General features: G+C 36.5%; 5 protein-coding genes across 5 annotated transcripts; 3 read left to right on the forward strand and 2 right to left on the reverse strand.

Annotated features, from left to right (window-relative positions):
* Positions 1 to 3,021: 3,021 nt before the first annotated feature.
* Positions 3,022 to 7,948, forward strand: LOC111804307 (tRNA(His) guanylyltransferase 1-like). Its single transcript, XM_023689061.1, has 13 exons — positions 3,022 to 3,558; positions 3,764 to 3,895; positions 3,986 to 4,030; positions 4,338 to 4,507; positions 4,604 to 4,689; positions 4,763 to 4,870; positions 5,827 to 6,083; positions 6,447 to 6,578; positions 6,659 to 6,703; positions 6,887 to 7,056; positions 7,216 to 7,301; positions 7,522 to 7,629; positions 7,774 to 7,948. Exons 1-13 carry the CDS (start codon positions 3,455 to 3,457, stop codon positions 7,900 to 7,902), a joined length of 1,572 nt encoding a protein of 523 aa, XP_023544829.1. The 5' UTR covers positions 3,022 to 3,454; the 3' UTR covers positions 7,903 to 7,948.
* Positions 7,949 to 8,163: 215 nt separating this feature from the next.
* On the reverse strand, positions 8,164 to 11,511 carry LOC111804308 (probable ATP synthase 24 kDa subunit, mitochondrial). The gene is made up of 7 exons (XM_023689063.1): positions 11,355 to 11,511; positions 10,795 to 10,888; positions 10,348 to 10,492; positions 10,125 to 10,235; positions 9,339 to 9,485; positions 8,793 to 8,915; positions 8,164 to 8,496 (listed from the first exon to the last, which is right to left on the reverse strand). The coding sequence occupies exons 1-7, from the start codon at positions 11,391 to 11,393 to the stop codon at positions 8,433 to 8,435; spliced, it is 723 nt and encodes a 240-aa protein (XP_023544831.1). The 5' UTR covers positions 11,394 to 11,511; the 3' UTR covers positions 8,164 to 8,432.
* A 632-nt stretch (positions 11,512 to 12,143) lies between these two features.
* LOC111804310 (iron-sulfur assembly protein IscA, chloroplastic-like) lies at positions 12,144 to 14,920 on the reverse strand. Its single transcript, XM_023689065.1, has 3 exons — positions 14,654 to 14,920; positions 13,551 to 13,769; positions 12,144 to 12,436 (listed from the first exon to the last, which is right to left on the reverse strand). Exons 1-3 carry the CDS (start codon positions 14,808 to 14,810, stop codon positions 12,294 to 12,296), a joined length of 519 nt encoding a protein of 172 aa, XP_023544833.1. The 5' UTR covers positions 14,811 to 14,920; the 3' UTR covers positions 12,144 to 12,293.
* Positions 14,921 to 17,785: 2,865 nt separating this feature from the next.
* LOC111803065 (probable WRKY transcription factor 51) lies at positions 17,786 to 18,424 on the forward strand. The gene is made up of 2 exons (XM_023687324.1): positions 17,786 to 18,141; positions 18,289 to 18,424. The coding sequence occupies exons 1-2, from the start codon at positions 17,786 to 17,788 to the stop codon at positions 18,422 to 18,424; spliced, it is 492 nt and encodes a 163-aa protein (XP_023543092.1).
* Positions 18,425 to 19,465: 1,041 nt separating this feature from the next.
* LOC111804197 (proline-rich receptor-like protein kinase PERK2) lies at positions 19,466 to 23,600 on the forward strand. Its single transcript, XM_023688918.1, has 10 exons — positions 19,466 to 19,863; positions 19,948 to 19,991; positions 20,101 to 20,204; positions 20,280 to 20,398; positions 20,467 to 21,177; positions 21,260 to 21,508; positions 21,597 to 21,757; positions 21,844 to 22,074; positions 22,146 to 22,295; positions 23,303 to 23,600. Exons 1-10 carry the CDS (start codon positions 19,647 to 19,649, stop codon positions 23,540 to 23,542), a joined length of 2,226 nt encoding a protein of 741 aa, XP_023544686.1. The 5' UTR covers positions 19,466 to 19,646; the 3' UTR covers positions 23,543 to 23,600.
* The last annotated feature ends 173 nt before the right edge of the window (positions 23,601 to 23,773 follow it).

The following is a 23,773-nucleotide window of genomic DNA, read 5'->3' on the forward strand; positions in this document are numbered from 1 at the left end:
TAATGATGTATCTAGCATGGGGACAGATTTTCTGGGCCTTGTTTTTATATTATAGTTTTAACTTTTAAGTATTTATTAATAATATATACTATGTATTTAATAACCTAACCTGTTTTTTCCACTAAAATTAAGTTACCTTGTACCAGTGTTTAGTGAAAATAACGTGAGAAATTCTTACATAGGAGCTGCCCCGGACCCGATAGAGACGGGAAGGGCAAGACGAGAACTTATTAAGTGGGAAAAAAGGGTTGGACCTGCTGAGGTGAATAGAGCAACGCTAGAGTTTGGACAAATTACGGCTGCCAAGTGTCACAATTGTCTGCGATTGTGCCCTCGAGAAAGCCATGGAAGACAATGACTAAGTTGAGTGGAGAGAGTGTCACGACCTCACTGAGAGAAAGTAAGTTGTGAGAGAGAGTAGGTTGTGACACTCGCACGCATGACTGACAAGGGGCATCTATCCAGCTACACGAGGGTTAAGATTGAGAAGTGTCATGATGCGATTGAGGAGGATGGTGTATCATCCAACGCACCAAAAGTGTGGATTGGAGCTAAGTTGAGGCATACACAAGGTTCGAGAGAACGAGGTGACATGAGTGTTGAAGACACGCTCGAAGAAGGCTGAGTAGGGTCTGCGGCCATAACCTTAGAAGTCAGAGTTTCGATATGAGTTTTGGCATGCGGCTAGGGAATTAAGTCCGTCTAAATGAAATATGAGAACTCACTAAATTTGGTGTCAATCGGATACTTGATGGACTATGCATGAAACCTTATGTCTGCAAGCCAAATAGACGTCTACTTGAGAAGGATTGAAAATGCATCAAAATGTACTATAGGGGGGAAGGCATTGTGTTGGCTGTCCACCACCCTTGGACTTTGTAGTCTAAGCGAGCTACCCTGTGACACATGGGTATCTTCCTTTGGAAAGATCTTTCAAGGATAGTACCAGACAGTACACGTGTGTCGGTATTGCGTCCCATCATGTATGTCGGAGGTTGGATTATGTACTTGCTATCTGGAACGTATGTCGTAAATGGTTAAGCATGGACACGGGAGAGTTCAATGCTCGAGAGAACTCGGATGGATGGATGTTCGAGATGTCTTGATGAGATGATCGACACATGGGTCAGTTCTCAACGGATGTGTCCAAGCAAGCCAAGACGGTCGATCTGTCCCAAAACAGGGGATGACATCACGATGCATATGTCGTATCGTTGGGAACCGAGATGAGAATTAGATGCGACGTTGCTGTGTTGCAGACGAATGAACATGCACACACGAACGGCGTGTGTGGTTGAACAAGTTTGGATTCTGCACAAGTTGTGTTCGGTTGGCAAAGGCAAACCTCAACGAAGGTCCAACAAAGCTATAAAGCCAGAAGAAAAATGTGAATGGGGCATGAATCCCCCATAAGGCTTATCGTAAGCGTATCAAGGTCACGATGCTGTACGATTAAAGAAGTACAACTGTGACACTAAACAGGTTCAACAAAAGTTATCACGTGGGCAAGTACCTTCTGAAATGCTTCTTTTAAGCTGGCAACTGTATGAACCCCCAATCGTGAGGTTTCAATGTCCATGGTTGATGGGGATTTATGTTCAGTTATTGTTTCATGTGGTATTCCCATTGATCAGTATCTCAACCCATTGCAGGTTTCTGCTGCAAATACAAGTGCAGGCATTGCTGAGGCTGTCAGGGGCTTTCGCATTTGAAGTACTTGGTCTAATATATAGTTGGGTGCAGCTTAACCACACTGAACTGGTCGCTGCCCTTTTAGAGTCTCACTGGCAGCGCAGTCTTGTGAAATGTGGTTCCACCGCTACCGCTACGACAACAACCAGAATGAACACCTTTATAAGGAAATGCTTTGTTCCACTCTTCAACCGATATGGAATCTTACATAAACCAATGTTAGAAGAGTTTGTTAGGAACCACTACTCTCCACAATAGTATGATATTGTCCCCTTTGAGCATAAGCTCCCATGGCTTTGCTTTAAGCTGTCCAAAAGGGCTCGTACAAGATGTATTCCTTATTTATAAACCTAAGATCATTCCTTAAATTAGTCAATGTTCTGACTCCCTCCCAACAATCCTTAACAGATCACTCGTTGAGCAATCAAGATTTCATGAAACACTAACTATTGCTGAAGCTTATGATCTCGACCAACCGAGCGAGTGATCTTTAGCCATTTAGAATCAGATGCTTAATCCAGAGACTCTAGAAAAGTTTGTGGCTGAATTTGTGACTGTGCTTCCACTCCATTCTCCAATGTTAGCTGACATTGCAAGATTTTACAGGTCCGAGGAGGGTTGGCCGCAGAGTGGCCAAAATAGTTGGGAAGATCATTTAGATGCTTGTTGAAAACGACTCGAGATTTGAGACTCTGTTTGCAACTAGCTTAACTTGTCATTAATTTGCTTGATATGGTATCCAGAGAATGCAGGTCCTCCTACCAAACCGAGGAGGGATCCTTAATTACTGATATTGAGAAAGTAGAGACGTTTATAAATATTCACTAAGGTCAACCCTTGTTTGGTCCTAAAAGGAAGGTTAAAGCCTAAAACAAAGTTTGAGGAGACGTCAAAATAGGATTCCATTTTCATTTCTTAAACTAAAAAAATATATACATAAGCACTCCAGAATGTTGAACCATACACATTATCGTGACATTTTATAAATTTACCGAAGCATCTAATCTTAGTTGCAATATTATCGTGACATTTTATAAATATTTTAAATTTATTATTGACGTAGAAATTATTTAGAATTCTTTTTATAGAAATTAGAATTAGGGTCGGGTGAGGTCTACCCCGAAAGTGTTAGCATCATCCAAATTTCTATTTTTATGATGTTATAAAAAATTTATATATTTTTTGGAATAATATTAAAAATTAAGATTAAATTTTGTATAATTTAACCTAAATTAAATTAAAAGACAAGATAATTGTATAATTTTTCCTTCCCGTTACATTAGGGTCAGTTATTTACCGTGCTTCACTGCATCACAGACCGCAGATCCCTCCACTTTTCACCCCTCTCCGCCTTGCGCTTCACATCTCCCTCTCTCCGCCCTCAGCCGCCTTCTCTCTCTCTCTCTCTCTCTCTCCGGCGTCTCTCACTGTCGTTACTCCACTGTCTTCTTCGCCGACCAAAAAAGAAAAAAAAAGAAACCGATCGTTTCGAATGGTCGGAATCCTGTTACCGTTTGGCGCCCATTTGGTGAAATAAGGCTTCTGCAAGGAGAGAACCGCGCAAATTTCCCGTTTCTCTCTTTCAAATTTGCAATTGGTAGACAACTCCCTGCCTGTTTCACAGAACCTCTTTCCCTCAACACAGTTCATGGCGATGCTTTTTCTTTGTGAATTTCTATGAACTGAACTTCGCTCACGTTCGAGTTTTCGGAGAAAAAAAAGAATTAATTCTGTTTTCAGCTCTGGTTCCGGTGGTGTTCAAATGGCAAACAGTAAGTATGAGTACGTGAAGCTGTTTGAAGTTGATGATGAGGTGATGCCGCCCAATCTGATCGTTGTTCGGGTTGAGGGTCTTGACTTTCCAAGGTTTTCTCTCTTACTAATTCAATTTTATATATATAAAAAAAAAAAATGATGTCTGATCAAATTACTTCACCATATCATGTGTTTTGATTAGTACTAGGGGATAAACTGCCCTGTAAACATAGCCCAAGTAAAGGGATTTCTGTATATATGTGTGTGATTAGTGCTTTTTGTTGATTGTTCATAATCTTTTTCCCAATTTTGGCAGGTTCTCTGAAGTTCATGGATTTGTGAAGCCAAATGACGAAAAGGCTTTAGAATTGATGAATTGTTGTGCAATGGCCACAATGGAAATGTTTTCAGATGTAGTATTTTCATATGGATTTAATGACGAGTACAGGTATTCTCCTCCCTTTTTAGCTATTTTTTAGCTAGCTTGTTGTTTCTTCATTACATTATATCAGTGATTGATGCATCCTTTGTGTGCCAGTTTTATCTTTAAGAAGACATCCAAGTTCTACCAAAGGCGTGCCAGGTTATTCCACTGATTTAATATCCTCTGTTTTGATGTTTTTATTGCTGGGCATCATGAACAAGGATTGTTTTTGGCATGATATTACAATAGCTCTTTTTTGGGTCTGAGCCAATACTTATGATCGTCTAATTAAGCTTGAGGGATTTGAAATTTGTTAATATATTGATTTTGTTTGTAAGGAGTTGAACGATAGAATGTTTCTTATCATTATAAATTCTGTCATAAAAACAGTGTTCCCATGTATTATTTTTCTTCTTTCGTTGAAATTGATGTTGATGTGCTTACAAATTCAATTGGCCTTATGCAGCAAATTGTATTCGCTCGTAGTATCTTTCTTTACCTCAGTATATATAACAAAATGGCAAGAAGTCTTTCCTCATAAGCACTTGATATTCCCTCCATCATTTCGTGCACGTGTAATATGCTGTGCTTCTATAGAAGTTCTTCAAGCATATCTTGCATGGAGACAACAATTCTGTAAGCGGTTGCTTCTTGGTTTGAAAATCTGTAATGTTCGAACGACCTTTAAGCGAAAGGCTCTTATTTAAACTTTTCAAACTCGCCTTTTTTCAGGTCATGTCAATAACTTGGACAATACATGCTTTTGGAAGCTGGTGGAATGTGGGAAGACAGACAGGGAAGCCCATGATTTTCTGAAGGTACTAATAACTTGTAGTTTTTTGTATTTTGTAAGCTTGTTGATTTTTTAATTTGTATATGCAAACTTTGCAGGTTACAGAGAAGAAAGAGAAACATGAGCTGCTTTTTCAAAAGTTCAATATTAACTATGCAAATCTTGATGCAATCTTTCGTCAAGGATCCTGCATTTTGACAACAAAGGTTATGCTCTTTTAAAAGAATTAGAATGTTGATTGATCATTAACTTGATTCTTGGTTACTTGCATCTTGGTCTTACTGTACACTGAGAGTTCATGGAGACAACAATGAACATTAAACAAAACTATCTTCCTAGCTGTATCCAAGTAATTGAGAAAATCACTGCATATGCGATTGTGATTTGGTTTTCTTTTCCGAGAGAATCTGCATCCACTCTCATTTTAACAACCCAAGTCCACCACTAATAGATATTGTCTTCTTTGGGCTTTCTCTTCTGAGCTTCCCCTCAAGGTTTTAAAACGCGTTTGTTAGAGAGAGGTTTCCACACCCTTATAAGGAATGTTTCGTTCCCCTCTCCAACTAATGTGGAATCTCATAATCCACCCCCCTTGGGGGTTAGCGTCCTCGTTGGCACATTACCTGGTAACCTGGCTCTGATACCATTTGTAATAACCCAAGGCCAATGCTAGTAGATATTGTCTTTTTTGGGTTTTTCCTTCTGGGCTTCCCCTCAAGGTTTTAAAACACATCTGCTTGGGAAAGGTTTCTAAACCCTTATAGGGGAATGCTTCGCTACCCTCTCCCACCGATGTGGGATCTCATACTCATGCTCTATAGCTTTTTTTTTCTTATAGAACTGAGAATATCCCTGCGCATTTTTTGTTGTGATATCCACAAACACATATATATCCTCTAATATTATGGAATAGGCTGAACAATTTGGACATATAGTTGCAAATTCTTATTGGACTGTCTCTTTATTTATGATTTTGACATTATATATCATATTAAAAGTTTAATTTGACAATTTGACAACTTGGAGGTACTTCTTCTAAAGTGTTTTTTAGCTAGAGAGTTGCATGGTTGCCTATGATTCTGTGAAGAAACTTGTCTTCGTCTGATTGTTATGTTACAGAGTTCTCCAAACCATACAATCTAACAAGTTCTACTTTATTTAGGTTGAAGATATTGTGAAGTACCATGAAGATGGCACTCCTGTTAAGAGATTACGGAGAAAGGCGACCGTAATTCATTCACCAAATATTGCTGGACGAAGATTTTGGAACGAACATTCCATTCTTTTAAAGGAGCTAGGTGCTTTCGCAACTGACATTGACAAAATAAATCCAGATTACGTTCGGTCATTCCAAGTTGAGAACAAACTAATGCCATCTACATGGATAGTGATAAGAATAGACGGCTGTCATTTCCACAGGTATGTTCATCACTCCTTATGGTTGATCCATGACTGAAGTTGAAGACTTTATTCTAGACTTCTAGTAGAATCATATGATTAAAACCCAAATAGAACTAGAATAATATTGAAATATAAAAGATAAAGTCTTACAATATAATTTCAAGTATTCAAGGTACTTGGAACCTCCCCTCTAAAGTATTCTCCCTCCCTCTAGCCTAAATCAATTAAACAATGGTGCATGTTAATGATTTTCACTATATGAATAATGATAAATGAGAACATATCATATTGGGTACATGACACTTTCTTTGAAGAACTTGTTTATAGGAAATTTAAGTATGATACTTAAGTGGATTGGCTACGTGGTTGTGGTTTTGGTAGATTTTCCGAAGTTCACGTGTTTGAAAAGCCAAACGATGAGCACGCTTTGAACCTTATGAATTCATGTGCAGTGGCTGTGATGGAGAAACTTCCTGACTTGGTCTTCTCCTATGGCGTTAGTGATGAGTACAGGTATTTTGTCTATTTTGGCTTTTGTTTCAAATTTCATTTGCCACATCTGTAGACATATTATATATATTTATGATTTGCAGCTTTGTTCTGAAGAAGGATTCTCAAATTTATGGACGCCGAGCTAGGTTAGTCTTGTTTATATTTCTTCTGCCTTTTTATGCTGCTATTTTATCCATTTGGTAAAAATTTGAAGTCTCAGATGGCTGATTATTACAAATATTTTTACCTCATCGATTCATTCTAGTTTACATGAGATGCATTTTAGTTACATGATTGTTAATGTTTCACTTGAACAATCATCGTTGCAGTGAATTAGTGTCCATCATTGTATCATTATTTTCTTCCCTTTACGTAATGAAATGGAGCGAATTCTTCCCACATAAAGAGCTGAAGTACCCACCTTCTTTTGATGGGCGTGCTGTTTGCTATCCATCACGTGAGATCCTTCAGGACTATCTAGCCTGGAGACAAGTTGATTGTAAGTACTACAAGTTTTGAGGAAGTTCTTTACTTTTCAAGGATATTCGTTCTTCGTTATTGTCTAATTCTCAGTGCTATAATGAAAAATTCAATCCGTCTCTATGGAGTACCTAATATACTAGATACCATCGAACTGTTCGTCCCTTCGAGTTTACAGGTCACATAAATAATCAGTACAATACATGTTTCTGGGAGCTCGTGAAGTCTGGAAAAAGTAAAAGTGAAGCTCAAGCTTACCTCAAGGTGCTAATTTGTTTCTTGCTATCCTAACGCCCATTCTTCCGTTCATGACTAGTTAGATGACTTATTTGAAATGACTTTCTAAGTGCTTAAAAACATTCTTTACCCTTAAAAATGTATACTTTTTTATCCACTTAGATAGTCAGTTCAACTAAAACCCATAAACTGTAGTGCCCTCCTGGAATGTTATTCAATTGTCTTTGAAATTTTACCTTATATATAGGGTACTCAAGCACCGGAGAAGGAACGCATGCTTAACTTGCAATTCAATATTTTATATAATGAGTTACCCCTCATGTTTCGTCAAGGTTCTTCCGCATTCTGGGAGAAGGTTTGTTTGTTTGTTTTTTCTTTTCCTAACAATTATTTTGTTCGTTTACTCTACATTTAGTTTATGCATCTTCAGATATTTGCTCTGTATGTGGTTTATATTTATGAGTAAATGTTTCCAAGCAAAGTCATTTTTTCTGTGCAGGAAGATGTTACAGCAGCGGTGGACAAAAATCCAGATGATTCGGAGATTTCCAAGAGAAAAGTTGTTGTTGTGCATTCTAATATAATTGAGCCTAGTTTTTGGGAAGAACATCCATGGATACTAAACTAAGAATCATGGCTTATTTAAGAAAGATTATTTCTTTTTGCAAGGATAAGTCTAGACTTGATTTTTATTTTGACATTTTTGGAAGGATCAGTTAAGTTACTCTCAAGTTCATTATTGAAAAAAAAAAAAACTGCTCATCATCCTGTTATTCGATCATTGAGCTTAGGAACTCTAACTGGGATCTGATGAGCACATAATCACTGTCTAATGGAAGCAATCTCAACCTTAAACATTTAAATTAAGCTTAAACTGGACACTGAAAAAGAATTGGTAACACACATCAGCCAAATGATTAAATGCAAATTTCTTGACAATATCCATCCAGTTATCACCTGGCATAGTACAGAATAAATCACAAAAAGGGAAGAAAAAGCTGGGGAACACGCATCAGCCAAATGGTGTACTCCCAGTATCAGAGGTGCCTTTTCTTATTAAAGCTAAAGAGATGTATCCCGGTGTTCAAAAACAGCCGAATCAGTTCTGTTGACAGATTTTTCTCAACCAGAAAACAAATGGGGAAAAGATTTGTAAATCTACAGGAAGTTTCTCACGTCTAACGACTTTGTATCGATCATTGCCTCGTCTTTAAACTCCTCACTGAAAACAAAGCAGGGAAAAGTTGCATAAGTTTCAACAAAGATTCAATAAGAGCCCACAAATCAAAAGTAATGCCAACCAAATACAAGCCAGATTATACATTTTGGTTAAGCGATTTTGAAAACAGACACCCATTCGAACTAGGAAATAGAGGGTATTGCATGAATATAAATTACTTGATATCCCACTTGAGGAAGTGGCACACGGATTCGTCTGCTAATAATTAAAACTATCAACTAAGGCTAATACTATGTTCTTTGCAGTATAATAATCATCATAAAACACAATCTACGTACCGCTTCTTTTGAGTTTCCATTGCCTCAAGAGCGTCTTTCTTCAGCTCTTCCAATTGTGCCTTGGACATTTTAAGTTCCAACTGCTCCTCGTACTTGGGTAGATCTTCCCTCTTAATTCCAAGCCTGAATTAAAGAAATTAAGACATGATCAAAATACTGTGTATATCCCTTACTAATATTGTTCAACTGTCATGTAGGACGGCTACCAACTATACTGGGTCTTCGTCGGAAATTTAGACTGGTAAAAACTAGTGTCCAAGTCAAATTAGAAAAGAAATCTAATGGTGGGTACTTGCCAAATAGGCATGCAAGCGCAGAAATAATAAGAATGAATATCATTCTTCACTAAAACTTCAGGATGAACAACACGTCATATATCCAAAATGGGTTCACAACGGCTTCTATTTTCTGACAAGACATTCTGTTCTTGATGGCAATCTTAGATGTATATATTGTCCATGCAAACATAACCGTCTGTTAATAAACCACTCAACTTTTTCGAATGGAGCCAAAATAAACGGAAAATATGAGAAATTAGAATTTTACTTTTGATTGATTTTGTCGAACTCAGCCATAAGAATAGACATTCCTTTCTTATCATTCCTCAAGAGAGGTTTCTTCAATTCTTTCTCAACCTTTTCCAGAGCATCAAACATCATAGCTTCTGCACCAAGCTCATCACTGAGACTTCTCCTGAAAAAATACATGGGAATAAGGTCAAGAAACGAAGAGTACAGTAAAACAACGAACTTGTGTACTTGGCAATAGACATCAGATCAATGCCACAGAGTTCGAGCACAAGAATGAATCATGAGCAGTAAATACCCCTAAAATATAATTCCCTACTGTTGGGAATAACGAAAACATTTGAGATCAGACTAAAAATTATGGAGGAAAGAAGGCCAAAAAGTCAACAAGCTGCGATGAGAATTGAGACAAAAAGGCTAAGGTCTAAACTGTTGCTTGAGTCAGATACTAATGTGTTCATATGCAGTAAAAGATCAACCAAGTCAACTAATTCATACTTTTATCAACTTTATTTAATATCTGATGAGTTCGAGATTGTGGTTAGTAAATTTTAGCTTTTATACAACATGTAGATGTATTGAAGATTTGAGAGATATTTTCCCCCCTTTCCGTGGGGTTTTCATCGGTTTATTGATTGATACTGGTCCAAGTTTCCAAGTCTCCAAGTCTCCAAGTCTTGACGATCTTGGAACCCTTGAAAATCAAATATTCATGATACCAAAACAATTAACATGCCAAGGAGAGAAATGCAGACCCTATTGGTCAGGTTGACAAGGAATCCATGTTCATAAAACAGGAACATACTTGATCCGGATATCCTTCAGGGTCAGTAGGTATGTTCTAGCATCAGGGATATCTTGGGTTCTCGTCTGAATGGTGTATTTGATTCGCTGTGCTTCTGAGAATAAATCTGCCCTGCAAAGAAGGAAAAAAGGGTTAAATTGTAACTCACAGAATTCATATGCACATATTTTCGTAATAGCATGTATAGTATGTACACATGTGGTAATCCGGCAAAAACACTCACTTCTCTCTTGCCATTTTCATGACCTTTGCGTATTGAGCTACTGCAGCAGGATCATCTGGATCAATTGTGATCTTCTCTTTCCGGAAAACATCAATTGCTGTCTCAAACTTCTTTTTCACTTCCAAAAATATATTCTTCAGCATTTCTTTGGCACCCACAAAAAAAAAAAAAAAAAAAAAAAAAAAAAAAAAAAAAAAAAAAAAAAAAAAAAAAAAAAAAAAAAAAAAAAAAAAAAANACAGAATATTTAGATCAATGTGCACATAGAGAAGTCGATGCACCATTCATGGAGCTTCATAGCCTTCATATACACATTTCTGATGCAATTTAACTTATATGACATAACTACAACGGTGTGATAGACATAAACCAAACTTCATAGCCCTCTCTCTCTCTCTCTCTCTCTCTCTCTTCCTTTTTCTCACTAAATGAGCGTTTTTTGCCTCACCATCTCCCTTCAGAGCCGGTCGGGCAGCCTCTTCCGCAAAGTGACGAACAGGAATAGCATGCCCCTGGTGTAAAATACTTGGAATGCCAAGCACCTGTAACAACGAAGGGGCACAAAATAAAACCCACGTTAAGCAGATGATTCGATGATCACCATTTCCAAACAATGAGTCTAGTTTTTATCTTTAGCTAAGTCCCGATAATGTTTAAAAAAAAAAAAAAAAAAATCACAGCAACCTACATACTTCACATCATCCAAAGAAACCCTAAAATCCCAGATCCTAAATAAACGGTTAAAAAATCCGAAACCTTCAGGGAGTATCAAATTACAAAAGCCAAGAATTGAAAATCGAATTAGGGGAGGGGAAAACTGATAAAGACTTCACCATTTTCAGGATCCACAGGAGTAGAAAACGGAAGAACGAAAATCAAAACACCAATATGAAATGATATTCAAATCGCTCACATATATCAATCCTTAAAAGTTGATTTGAACATGAACAATGAGGGAGAATGAAAAGTTGGGTAAAGTGAGCCGATCCATGGCGGAAAAGGACAAACCTGCTTGGATTTGGACAAGAGACGAGAAGAGAAAGCCATGGTGGGAGCTCAGATAGCGCCTTGCTTCAGATGCTTCGATGAGTGGTTGGAGGATTGGAAGTCGAATATATGAAGAGGGAGCCCTCGTTTGAGGAGGAGTCGTCTATGCGAAGCGGAGGGGAAGCTCTGCTAACAATGATTCCGTGGAGCCTGCTCCTCATTAATCGCTCTACTTCGAATCAACACCGTTGGATACGATTACTTCAATATTCTAAATGGATGGATATGATCTAATGAAAACCAGTACTTAATCAACTTCTTTTTCTTCATTTTTTATTTTGTTGAATTCTACAAAATGCCCTTAATTTTAGATTATTTCCATTTCTTTTAGTGGGTATAAGAAAAAAATTTCACTTTTTAATTTTTTTTCAAAATCTAAAATCTAAATATTAACCAATATTTTATATGGATAAATAATATCGGGTATATTTTTTGCATCGTGTAAATTTAACGAAAAATATATTTATTTTCAAACAAGGGTATTTTTTTTTAAAAAGAATATAAAGTTCGAGGAAAAAGATGAAACCTTTAAAAGTCCAAAGACATAATTGGATACATCCCCGAGCGGCAGTCAAACAGAGGCGTGATCGACTAAGAGACGGGGTGGGAGAGGCTCTCACCTCTTATAACTTGACCTATTTTTATTGAATACAATAGTTCTATACTACTTTATCCAACAAAAACAGAATCTGTAAGAGAGAGTAGGCAGGAAGAGCTAATTTTTCCAGAAGGGCTGAAGCAGAAACATCACGAACACAAGACTTGTAATAGAAGGTATGTTATTAGGATCGAGCGCCTACCAAACTAAGAGTTTATACAACGTTCTAAGTTTTCTTTAATATGAAACTATCAAGTTTGTGTTGAATCATTCATATATATATATATATACAAATGATGATCCTACATTTCTGCAGCAAATGACTTTCCACAGCCACAAGTTTGTGTAGCGTTTGGGTTCTTGAAGGAGAAGCCCCCACCAATAAGTGCGTCGCTGTAGTCCAATTGCATTCCAAACAAGAAAAGTAGGCTCTTGGGATCGCATACTACAAAACAAGCAGAGAGGGAAGTTTGTATCAAAAGCTCAAGCTATAAAGGAAGTGATATAAGTGAACTGATATTCGTCGTCGAGCCTACGACTTAAGAGGGCACAGTCGAAAATGAAGTAGATAAAATGATACCTTCATAGTTCACTGAAAGATGCTTAGGTTCCTTTATCAATAGAGTAGGAGAGCATTTGTCAAGGAATCGAAACAATATACAAGCTCATGTTGAAATAGTATACATTAAAGAAAAGTATATTTGACAAAAGTTGCACAACCTGCTTATCAGTCAGCATAAAAAAACTTATGATATCAATTCCTTCAAGTCATCGAGTGTCCAAGAGGAGATAGACTATGAACTATTGAGTAAAATTATTAGTTCAAGCTCACTGCTAACAAACATTGTCTGCTTTGGCCCGTTACGTATCGACGTCAGCTTCACGTTTTTAACACGCGTCTATTAGGGAGAGATTTCCATGCTCTTATAAGTAATGTTTCGTTCTCCTCTCCAATCGATGTGGGATCTCTCAATCCAAAGCAAACAATATATGCTAGTGGTGGGCTTGAGTTATTACAAATGGTATCTGAGGTAGACACTGAGCGGTGTACCAACGAGAACGCTAGTCCCCAAGGGGGGTGGATTGTGAGATCCCACAACGATTGGAGAGGAGAACGAAGCATTGCTTATAAGAATGTGGAAACATCTCCCTAATAGTCGAGTGTTAAAACAGTGAGGCTGACGATGATACGTAACGGGCCAAAGCGGACAATATTTGCTAGCGGTGGGCTTGAGCTGTTACATTGAGTCCTTCAAATTTATGGCATATGGCTCACGAAATGCCCGTCTATATCCGAATTTATAAAAGTGTAAGCTTCTTTCATCCTAAGAAGAATTGAAAACTTTCCCTCTACCATTCCATGGGAAAGAAAGTATCGATCCAAAAACATGCAAAACTCAACTCAGATCCACCATGTTCTTTTGAAGGCATAGAACTAAGAGTATATATATATATATATAAAGAAATGGGTCATCTACAAAAATAATGAATTCGAAAAGGATAAATCTAAGAACCCCACTAGAAATTCAGAGCGAAAAACGAAAAGCTATAACTCTTACCAATCACAAACCCATTATATTCTATAATTGAGTCATCAGGTCTAGCATTTGCCCTGTTCTCAAACTCCATCGTGTAGGACATACCAGAGCATCCACCCTGTCTGACACCAATTCTCAAGCACAAATCTTCATTACGTTCAGATCTCATTTTATTCAAGTGTTTCAATGCATTATCGGTTAATGAGATAGCCGGTGCTATACCCTCAGATGCTGGCGCAGCTGTTAAATCACAATTTACATGTTCAACAACATAAGATGATAATGCAAAACTGTGATCATAACGCATAATATACTCATCATAGTTCATATGCAGAAACTGCAAGATTCAGTAGATTCTATCTTTGATCTCTAGTAAGCGGCAAAGGTAAAGTGCCATTCACAATACCATATTACATGTCATGTTTAGGAGTGATTTTGAAATTGGTTGAAATCACTTTTTTTCATACTCAAAATCACTCCAAAACATACTTATAATCATTCAAATAGTATGAAAATTGCATTTAAAAGTATAAAAGCAAACATTCAATTGATTTAAGACATATTTCGGAGTGGTTTCAACATGAAAGATAGTTGTTTAATCATTTCAAATCCATTCTGTATGCTCTAAAAAAGAATTAAAGATCAATGCTATCAAACACAAGAATTAGTAAACATCTTTGCTCCCACATGAAGATCAATCCATCCTAATCATTTAGGCATTGATACAAAACAAATATGCACACTCATGGTTTGTATATCACTAACTGGATCTCGAATTAGAACTCACAAACAAATCATCCGTTCCAAGTAGCAGGGAAATTTATTTTCCGTGTAACTCAATAAGAAAATCCCCAAAATTCTGTTTCTTAATTTCAATATAAAACTTCCACGAGCTAACAATTTCGATCCCAAGCAACCAGAAATTGAATCCCGCGTTTAATTAATTAAAAGAATAACTCGAATCCTGACGTTCTTCCCAAGTTCATAGTTCCAATCCAAAAGAAACAGATTCCTGATTAATTTTCCCCCAAACAGTACAACGATGAACTACGGTGATACAGTCAAATATAATACCCAAAAATCAAGGAGGAAAGCAGAGGGGAAAAAATAAAATAGAGGCGTACCTGGGACTGAAACCGATCGAATAGATAAGGTTTTTCTCCGGCTGAATTTCGTAGGTGAATATCGAAAGGAAATTGAACTTTGAGGTGCAGAGCTTTTAGGAAGGGCTCGCAGGTGTAGAACAGGGGGGCATTTCATGGTAATCGAAGAGAACGCCATCGAAGAAAACCGGTCGCGATTAGTCCGGCGAACGGCGAAGGCGAAAGGTTTATATGCGAACCGCCACCTTTTACTAGTCGGAAATGTTTGCGAATCGTTATCGTGCGGTCAGGATATATTGTTTTCTTTAAGATCGAGTGGTTCAGATATTTTTTTCATTTTTTTTTTGTTTTTTTGTTTTTTTTTGTTTTTTTTTTTTCTTCCCTCCAATACATATTTTTTTATGAGGCGTAGAATTTTTTTAATTTTTTCTGTTTTTTAATTAAAATTTATATTCGATAGTATTTATTTTTTGAATTTATATTTTTTGTCTCACGATTTTAAGTAAATATTTGAATGATCAGTTAACTTCAAAAATATAAAAGCAATTTTTTTTGGACGGATAAACCCAACCAGAAAAATATTAACTTATGAACGGACCAATTTTGTTTTCAATTTTTAAAAAATTCAACTCAACTCAAAACGAACAAAATCTAACCTAACCCAACCTAGTTTGGGTGGGTCGGGTTCTCAAGTCATTTGAACACTACTGCACATCTGTCCAATTTTGTAAATGTGATTATGCCCCTTTTTTTTCGACATGGTTGACACGCATCCTTCATAATTTATAATAAACACGTACAAATATAGAGATGAACATTTACTGTTTTTGTCGTTCCTTCACTCTGAGATGAGCATAATGGTGATTTTATTTTTGTCGGTTCGAATCTCTCCATCATGACTTTTATTAAAACATTTAAGAAAGTTCCTCAAAACTGAATTTTCACACGAATTCTAATTCTTTTAATTCAAACTTACTCGACGTATGCCTAATTCTTTGAAGATATGTCCTTTAAAGTGTGAACACTCATAATTGATCAAGACATTATGAAGGAAAATTGTGATATTGTGATTGTAACTCGACATTACTTGAATAACTTTTAGAACTTCATGTGATGTGCTAATTTGAACACGAATAACGAACCTGAGGTGATTAAAGGGACACAAAGTTTTCAAATTCATTTCACCTGTCCACTTCGTTCAAGACCAAATCTTTTGTTAGTCTTTTATTCAAATCTTAACTTTTTATTATTTATATATCTAAAATTTAAAATTGCTACGTCAATTTGAATATAGTTCAATAGATGAAACATCATTCCAATCTATAAAATTGTTAATCTTCACCCTGCACATTGCACAATGTGCTGATCTCAATTAAAATCTCAGACTAATAATTAAATTGTAATTTAATGACATAAATTCTTAATCTTTAAAAATTATATCAGTAAAATATTAGATTATATATTATATTTTTGTTTATAAAATATTATTGAAATGATTTACCTTTTCTACTCCAATTTACTCATTTTTACCGCTTTTTATTTATTCATAATTATTTATTACAGATTTACTCAATTTTTTTTAAAATTTATATATATTTAATTTAGCTTAGAAATTTTAAAATTATAAATTTATTTTATAAACTTATTTTATAAAAATTCATAGATTTATTGGTAAATATTTTTAAAAATATATATTTGTAATTTAACTTATTTTTAAATCTCTTTCCATATTTTATCTAGAGAAAAAAGAAAGTACAGGTGGAAGAGTGAGACAGGATGTGGAACACACTGTGAAATACAAGTGACATCACATGATGACATCACTACCCCTGACGTAAAGACACGTGTCAATAAAGCAGAACCTTCCTAGCTGGCAGCTTGAATAGGCAGGAAGGCGAGTAGGAAAGAGCCAACATTGATTAACCAAGGGGGAAAAAAAAAATTAATTAATTATATTTTTTAAAAACTATATATAATGTTTAATTAAAGTTAAAAAAAAAGCAAAAAAAGAAAAAAATACCTTCAAAATGATAGCTTTCCCAAATCAAAGATGAACTTAAAGAAGCCCTTTGAGAGAGAGAGAGAGAGCCAATAGAACAGTTTTGTGGTGAAGATAACAACAGGGCCATTTGATTTTGATTTATAGAAAGGAGCGTGCAAAGTCAACAGCCAATAGTTGAAAATTAACTTTTATTTTTTATTTTTAATTATTTTAAAATTCAACCTTCGTTACCGACGTATTTAATATCATGGTCTAATATACACCGCTCTCCATCACCTCTTGCATCTGTTGCCTAAACGAGTTACCCTATAACACATACATGTGTCAAGTGAGCGTTGCAAGATAAGTGTCTCGGACAACTTCTTTTGAAAGTAGTTTTTCAAGAACAGTGTCAGACAACATGTACGTGTTGACATTGTACCCTTACCTATGTATCGGAGGTTGGACACAGGACCGGTACGCAATCCTTAAATGACTTAGCATGGACACGGGAGGGTTCATGCCTCGATATAACCCAGATGGATGGATTTCCAATGATGTGATCGACACATGAGTCAGTTCTCGATAGACATGTCCAAACAAACTATGATGGCCGATGACATATGGGCCCGTTTTAATTTTTACAAATATAGAGATTATGGGAACTAAAATATATTTTCATATAGGATTTATTGAATTAAAAAAATAAAAAAATAACTGAATTGACAAAATTTAGTTAAAATCACTTTTAATTTATGTATTATTATTATTATTATTATTATTTAATATTAATTTATAATTAAGTTTGCAAATTGATTAAAAAATAAATAAAGATAAATGCCTAAAAGCATATAAATGTCATTATCATGAATTTAATTTTTTTTAAATTTTTTTTCTTTGTTTTTGGTGAGAAAAATATTTAATTTCATTTATTAATTATATAAGATAGATTCCCATATAAACATTAATTATTTAAATAATGTTGACATCACTTTAATTCACTAAAATATCATAAAAACAATATATATATATATATATAATATATATATATATATATATATATATATATATATATATATAAAAAAAAAAAAAAAAAAAAAAAATCAACAAAGCAACTCTCTTGCACTTGCTCCCTCATTTTTCTCCTATTTCAAGCATTTACTTTCATGGCTATGAATCCCCTTCAAAACCCTAGTTTCTTCCTCGATTATCATCAGTTTCAAGACTCGTCCTTCTCGTTCATGGATCTTTTCGATGTCTCAAGTTACCCACTACCCGATTTTGGCCTCGAAGCCGAGACCACGGCGTCGTTGTTGACAGAGGCAAGAACGGGAGCGGAGAGGAGATCCACGGAAGCAACATCCATAGACAATAATAGCATGCAAGTGGAGAAAAGAAAAAAGGAGAGAGGAGGTGGATGCAACAATAGGGTTGCATTTAGAACAAAGTTGGTATCGGATATCTTAGATGATGGCTTCAAATGGAGAAAGTATGGCAAAAAATCTGTCAAGAACACCTCTCATCCAAGGTAATCATTCATTGGTTAATCTAATACATGTCAATTATTGTTGAGTGATACTCAAATTGATTGTTAGTAAATAATTTTAGTTTTCAGTTATGTACACAACTGAACGTATATTTCTAAATTTAAAATCTCGGTGCCCTAATTTGATAGGAATTACTACAAATGCTCGAGTGGAGGGTGTGGAGTGAAGAAGAGAGTAGAGAGAGACAGAGATGATTCAAGCTATGTTATAACAACATACGAAGGAATTCACAACCATGCAAGCCCTTTTTCTGATATGGTGTAACGATCCGATATTAGTTCATCCTAAACATCGTCCCATTTGTCTTTCTTCATCTTCTTCCTATCCCTATTCTTCAACTACTACTCTTTCCGCTTGGTATAACGAAAAAACCATTTCCTAAGCGAATAAGTCTACCGAGTTTGGAAAGGTAGTAATCTTAACCCGAAACTCGATTTACGACCTCACAATGAGTTATATTGCAGTCTCAAATTGAAATGTCTTTCTTAAGACAATACCGAAGGTCTTTTAAAGTCACTATGTTCACATCCATCGACTCAACATCGAACCAAACTCGCACTTCATGTAATTGGGTTTGAGCGGNAAAAAAAAAAAAAAAAAAAAAAAAAAAAAAAAAAAAAAAAGTCTGAAAAGGGTAAGGAATTGTTAGTAGAAAGAATAGTCAAAAGAGAAATAAATAAATAGTAATAATAATAAACTTTACCGTTAGTAAATAATAAATGGTCTTTAATTTACTCCAAATTTTCAGTAATTTACTAAATATTATTTCATATATGATTTTATCTTCAACCAATAATAACATTTATTAATGGTAAAACACTAAAAACAAAAAGCTTCCTATAAAATACAAAACTAAAACTTTATAGATAATAAACATTAAATTAAAAAGAAAATCCCCAATGAAAATTTTTAATTTTTATTATGAGATTTTATATAAATATTAAATTTTTAATTTTTATTAGANAAAAAAAAAAAAAAAAAAAAAAAAAAAAAAAAAAAAAAAAAAAAAACAACGTAAACACGAAACATTAAAAAAATCAAGAGTTGGTGGGCGATGACGTGGGAGAGACAGCTAAAAGGAAAAATATGGTTGGTCAAAAACAGGAATAATCGTTGACTTCAACGAGTCCAATTAGGCGTACCAATTAAATATTTTTCTCTTAATTAATTCCAATTAGCAGCTTGTCGTCTCTGTCCCAGATTGATAAACTACTGTTTTATCAATAAAAAATTTGTAATGAGCAAATTATGATCCCGTGCCGCCTCACGTTTCCTTACAGTTTAATCTTCCTCAATGATTATACAATTTCACTGTTCAGCTCGTTTAAAATCAACCCATTCAGCTGAATTTTCTGTCCGGAAAAGAAGGGGCAAAGAAATTTCATGGGGTTTTCATAACTTTGATTAATATTTTCGATTTCGTTGATTTCTCTATCTGGGTATTTATTTTTTTTTCAAATCCGTAAGAGAAATCCGAGCTTCGAAAATGGTGGGTGCTCGCTTTGGTCCGTGGAATTTGATTTTAAACCATCATGGAAGAAGGTTTGGTAATGGAAATCGCGAGAGATTGGACGAGAAGGGGCAGCCGGCGTTCTCTGGGATAATAGTCGATGGCGGCGGAACACGGTGGCTCGACGGCAGTGCTCTAGAGTCTGCCAAACTGGGACGCCATTTGGTTGCCATCCATGTTTGTGAAGAATCAGGTATGAGCGACCACCACGATCAAGCTTCTGAATGAATGTTAATACTGTCTGTTCTGGTTTTCTGATATCTATTATGTTCTTCAGAATATGATCCAAAGTTCAGAAAAGGGTTTCCTGTGATGAAATCAGTGAGTTATAAGCTGTTTGTTTGTTTGTTTATTGGAAACCCAGTAGAATCATTTGGTGTTTTTTTATTAGTTGATTGATTGATTGATTGATTGAGTGCATGCGTTCCAGAATGAACTTGTGGGTTCAGATTCAGGGGAAACTTTAGCCAAGAGGCTAGCCAAGCAGAGATCTATGGCCGTGGTGCTAGAATTTGACCCGACAGGTCCACGCGGGTAGGATGAGCTAACTTTACCAGGTGCATCAAGATGGTTTGGAATTTGGCTAACTCTTTGGAAATTATCATCCAGGAATTGGGTTGCACTTGCCAAATGGTTTGCCAATCAGCTACCTGCTACTAGCATTGTGCTTGCTGTTCATAAGGGGAAGACCATATTTAAACGACAGTCAACAGCTGATCAGTTTAGAGGTTTGTCGTGGAAGCTTGTCTACTTGGAAAAGCTGCTTAAATGTTTGCTGATGTTCGTAAATTTTCAGGTTTTCAGCTACAGTTGAGGCCTGAGTTCTATTTCAACGAGGTTGTTTATGCAAAGGAAGTAAAGGGAGATAGTGATGAGCTCCTTGCAGTTGTTGCTTCCGATGATCGGGACGAAGAAACCGACTCGAGAAGTGGCAATGTGAAAGGTCAGAATACGAAAGCTCTTCTGAGTTCGATATCCGTTGTTCGAAGACAGCTTCCTGAATCAAATCTTGGTTGGCCTCTACGACGGAGAAGTTGTCAAGGAGGTCATGAGGTTATAAGAAAAAGAGCTAGAAATGTTTCTGTGGTTCAATGGGTTATGAGCCTGCCTAATAGAACAGGTGCTGCAGCGTTACCAAAGGACCAGAATGAATGGATGGAAGAAACCAGTCCTCTGATGCTTCGAAACGTTGGAGACGACAGTAACGAAGTCGAACACAACGAGAGAATGCCCCTTTCAGTCTCTTTATTTGTGAATGAACTTCAACAAGAGACACCTGGTTGGCCCCTTAGACCTGCAGCTCTTTCGGAACGATCAGATTCATCGCAAGAAGCCGAGTCCGAGACAAGCATGTCTAACCAAACAACTGATACAATCGACACAAATTTGGAGTCCCAGATTAGTTATGTACCTAAGCAGCTGAAGCTTCCCATCACGACGAATCGATCGGCTTGCAAGTGCTTCAGCTATGCCGAGCTAAGGACGGCGACTTCCGATTTCTCAGCAGGTTGGTCAGTTTCAATCAGCAACCTTTTATGATTTATATGGTAAAGTTCTGTTCCTGAGCATTGTATTGAATAATGAAACAGAAAATCTCATAGGAGAGGGAGGATATAGCAGCGTATACAAAGGATGTCTTCTCAATGGCACGTCTGTTGTGGTAAAAGTTCTGAAGTCGAACAACGACGCTCGGGACAACTTTTTGATGGAATTAGACGTCGTTTCCTCGATCAAACACGAACACATCGCACCTCTTATCGGTGTATGCATGGAAAACGAGCATCTTATTTCAGTATATGACTACTTTCCTGAAGGGAGTTTGGACGAAAATTTGCACGGTGAGTTTCGACGCCCGGAATCTGTTTTTCGCCGTCTTTGAGATTGCATTGAACTTATTACAATTGTGTGAATGGTTGTGTAAGGCAGGCCAAAAGGGAAGAGGTAAATTTCAATGGGAAATGAGATTCAAAGTAGCTATTGCTGTTGCTGAGGCACTAAACTACCTTCACAATGAGTGTTCTTCACCTGTTATTCACAGAGATATTAAATCTTCCAACATTCTTGTTTCTGAGAAGTTTCAGCCCCAGGTTCATACCAAGTTTATGCATCATCTTACAGGCCATTTCAATGCCATTATATTTCCTAGAAGTTAATGTTGTTGTGTTCGTTGCAGCTATCCGATTTCGGGCTTGCTATGAGGGGACCAACGGATTCGTCGTATGTAGTGAACACCGATGTGGTTGGGACGTTCGGGTATATTGCTCCGGAATATCTCATGCATGGAAAGGTCAGTGATAAAATCGACGTTTATGCCTTCGGCGTCGTTCTTCTTGAACTTTTGTCAGGTAGACGTCCCATTGATCGTTTTGGTGTTGGTGAAGGGCAAGGAAGCTTAGTCCTGTGGGTAAGAACTTGGTCTTTTTTTGGCTTGACAAACAATTTCTGCGCCTGAACTCATAAAAATGCTACTCACAGGCGAAGGAAGTGTTGAACAGTGAGGATCCAAAGGTATTAATGGATCCAGAGGTGGATGTAGAGTTCAATGATGATGAGGTTCAAAGAGTGATTATGGCTGCTAAGCTTTGCATTGATCTATCAGCTCGGTTACGTCCGAATGTGAGCGAGGTACGAAAATCATCATCTTTGTTGTTCAGATTCTGTAAAGTTCATATATGTTCTTATCTTGCTTGCTGCTTTTCAATTTGTTTTCATCTGCAAAGAACTCATTGGCTTTGCTTACACAACTTTGGTGTTTTTTTAGGATGGTTTTTTTTTTTTCTAGTTCTACAAAGAATTTGTTGTAACGGCCCAAGCCCACCGTTAGCAGATATTGTCCTCTTTGGACTTTATTTTCCCGTCGGTCTTACGATATTAGGTTAGTCGATATTGTCCTCTTTGGATTTTCCCTTCTAGGACTCGATCCAGGCCTCCCCCACAAGGTTAGGAGATATTGTCCTTTTTGGACTTTCCTCCTGGGCTTGGACTTTCCTCCCGGGCTTCCCCTCAAGGTTATGAGATATTGTCCTCTTTGGGCGCTTCCCCTCATGGTTAGGAGATATTGTCCTCTTTGGACCTTTCCTCTTGGGCTTAGACGTAGTCCGTTAGGGAGAGGTTTCCGCACCCTTGTAAGCAATACTTCATTCTCCTCTCCAACCGATGTGGGATCTTTCAATCCAGGACCAACGTCCTCACTAGCACACACCACTCGTGTCTAGCTCTGATAACATTTGTAATAGCCCAACCCAAGCCCGTTGCTAGTAGATATTATCCATTTTCGTCAGCACACCACCCGTGTCTAGCTCTGATACCATTTGTAATAGTCCAGCCCAAGCCTGAGTCCGAACCCTGTGCTATTAGATATTCCATTTTGGCCCGTTAATCAACGCCATCAGCCTCATAGTTTTTTCTAGTTCTATGATAGAATTTAAACGTATATGCCCGACCCTATATTGTTCTAATTTAGTCTCCATTGTGAATTCATGGTTGATTTTTTTTTGGTCCCATAAAAACATGTATATATATTGCATGAAAATTATTATCAAATTGGATAATAATAAAGTAAAATATCAATTCAAAATGAATTAGTTAAAATTGAATAAATCTAAACAATATACTTATATTTGTTAATTCAGATATTGAAGGTATTAAAAGGGGAGGCACGTGTTGATGATGGCTCATCGAAGGAGCTAAACCATCATGATGTTGATGATATCTTCCCGAAGTTTATGACCAAACCGAGCCTAAGTTTTGCACTCCGTGACATAGACTACGACGGTACATCATCGACTAATGCTCAAACGACGACCTCAAATATTATCCCGCGGCGTCGTCAGAAGTTAAAAGAATATCTGAAAGAACCTCATGAAATTTAGGTACCATTGTGTAAATACCTGAAATTTGCCCAATAAAATGTTTTGATTTTTTTTTTTTTGTTTTGTTTTTTTTTTGTTTAATCTTAATCTCGAACCGATTATTAGGGTTCTTGAATCGCGATCTCCATCTTAAACCTAAAAGAAACTGTAAAAGGACAATAATCGAATCATAATATATCCGCTATTTCCATCACAAATCTAAAAGAGACTCCTAAAGAATCAAAAGAATCG

The sequence above is a fragment of the Cucurbita pepo genome, chromosome LG10, assembly GCF_002806865.2.
Source record: "Cucurbita pepo subsp. pepo cultivar mu-cu-16 chromosome LG10, ASM280686v2, whole genome shotgun sequence".
NCBI lineage: Eukaryota > Viridiplantae > Streptophyta > Magnoliopsida > Cucurbitales > Cucurbitaceae > Cucurbita > Cucurbita pepo.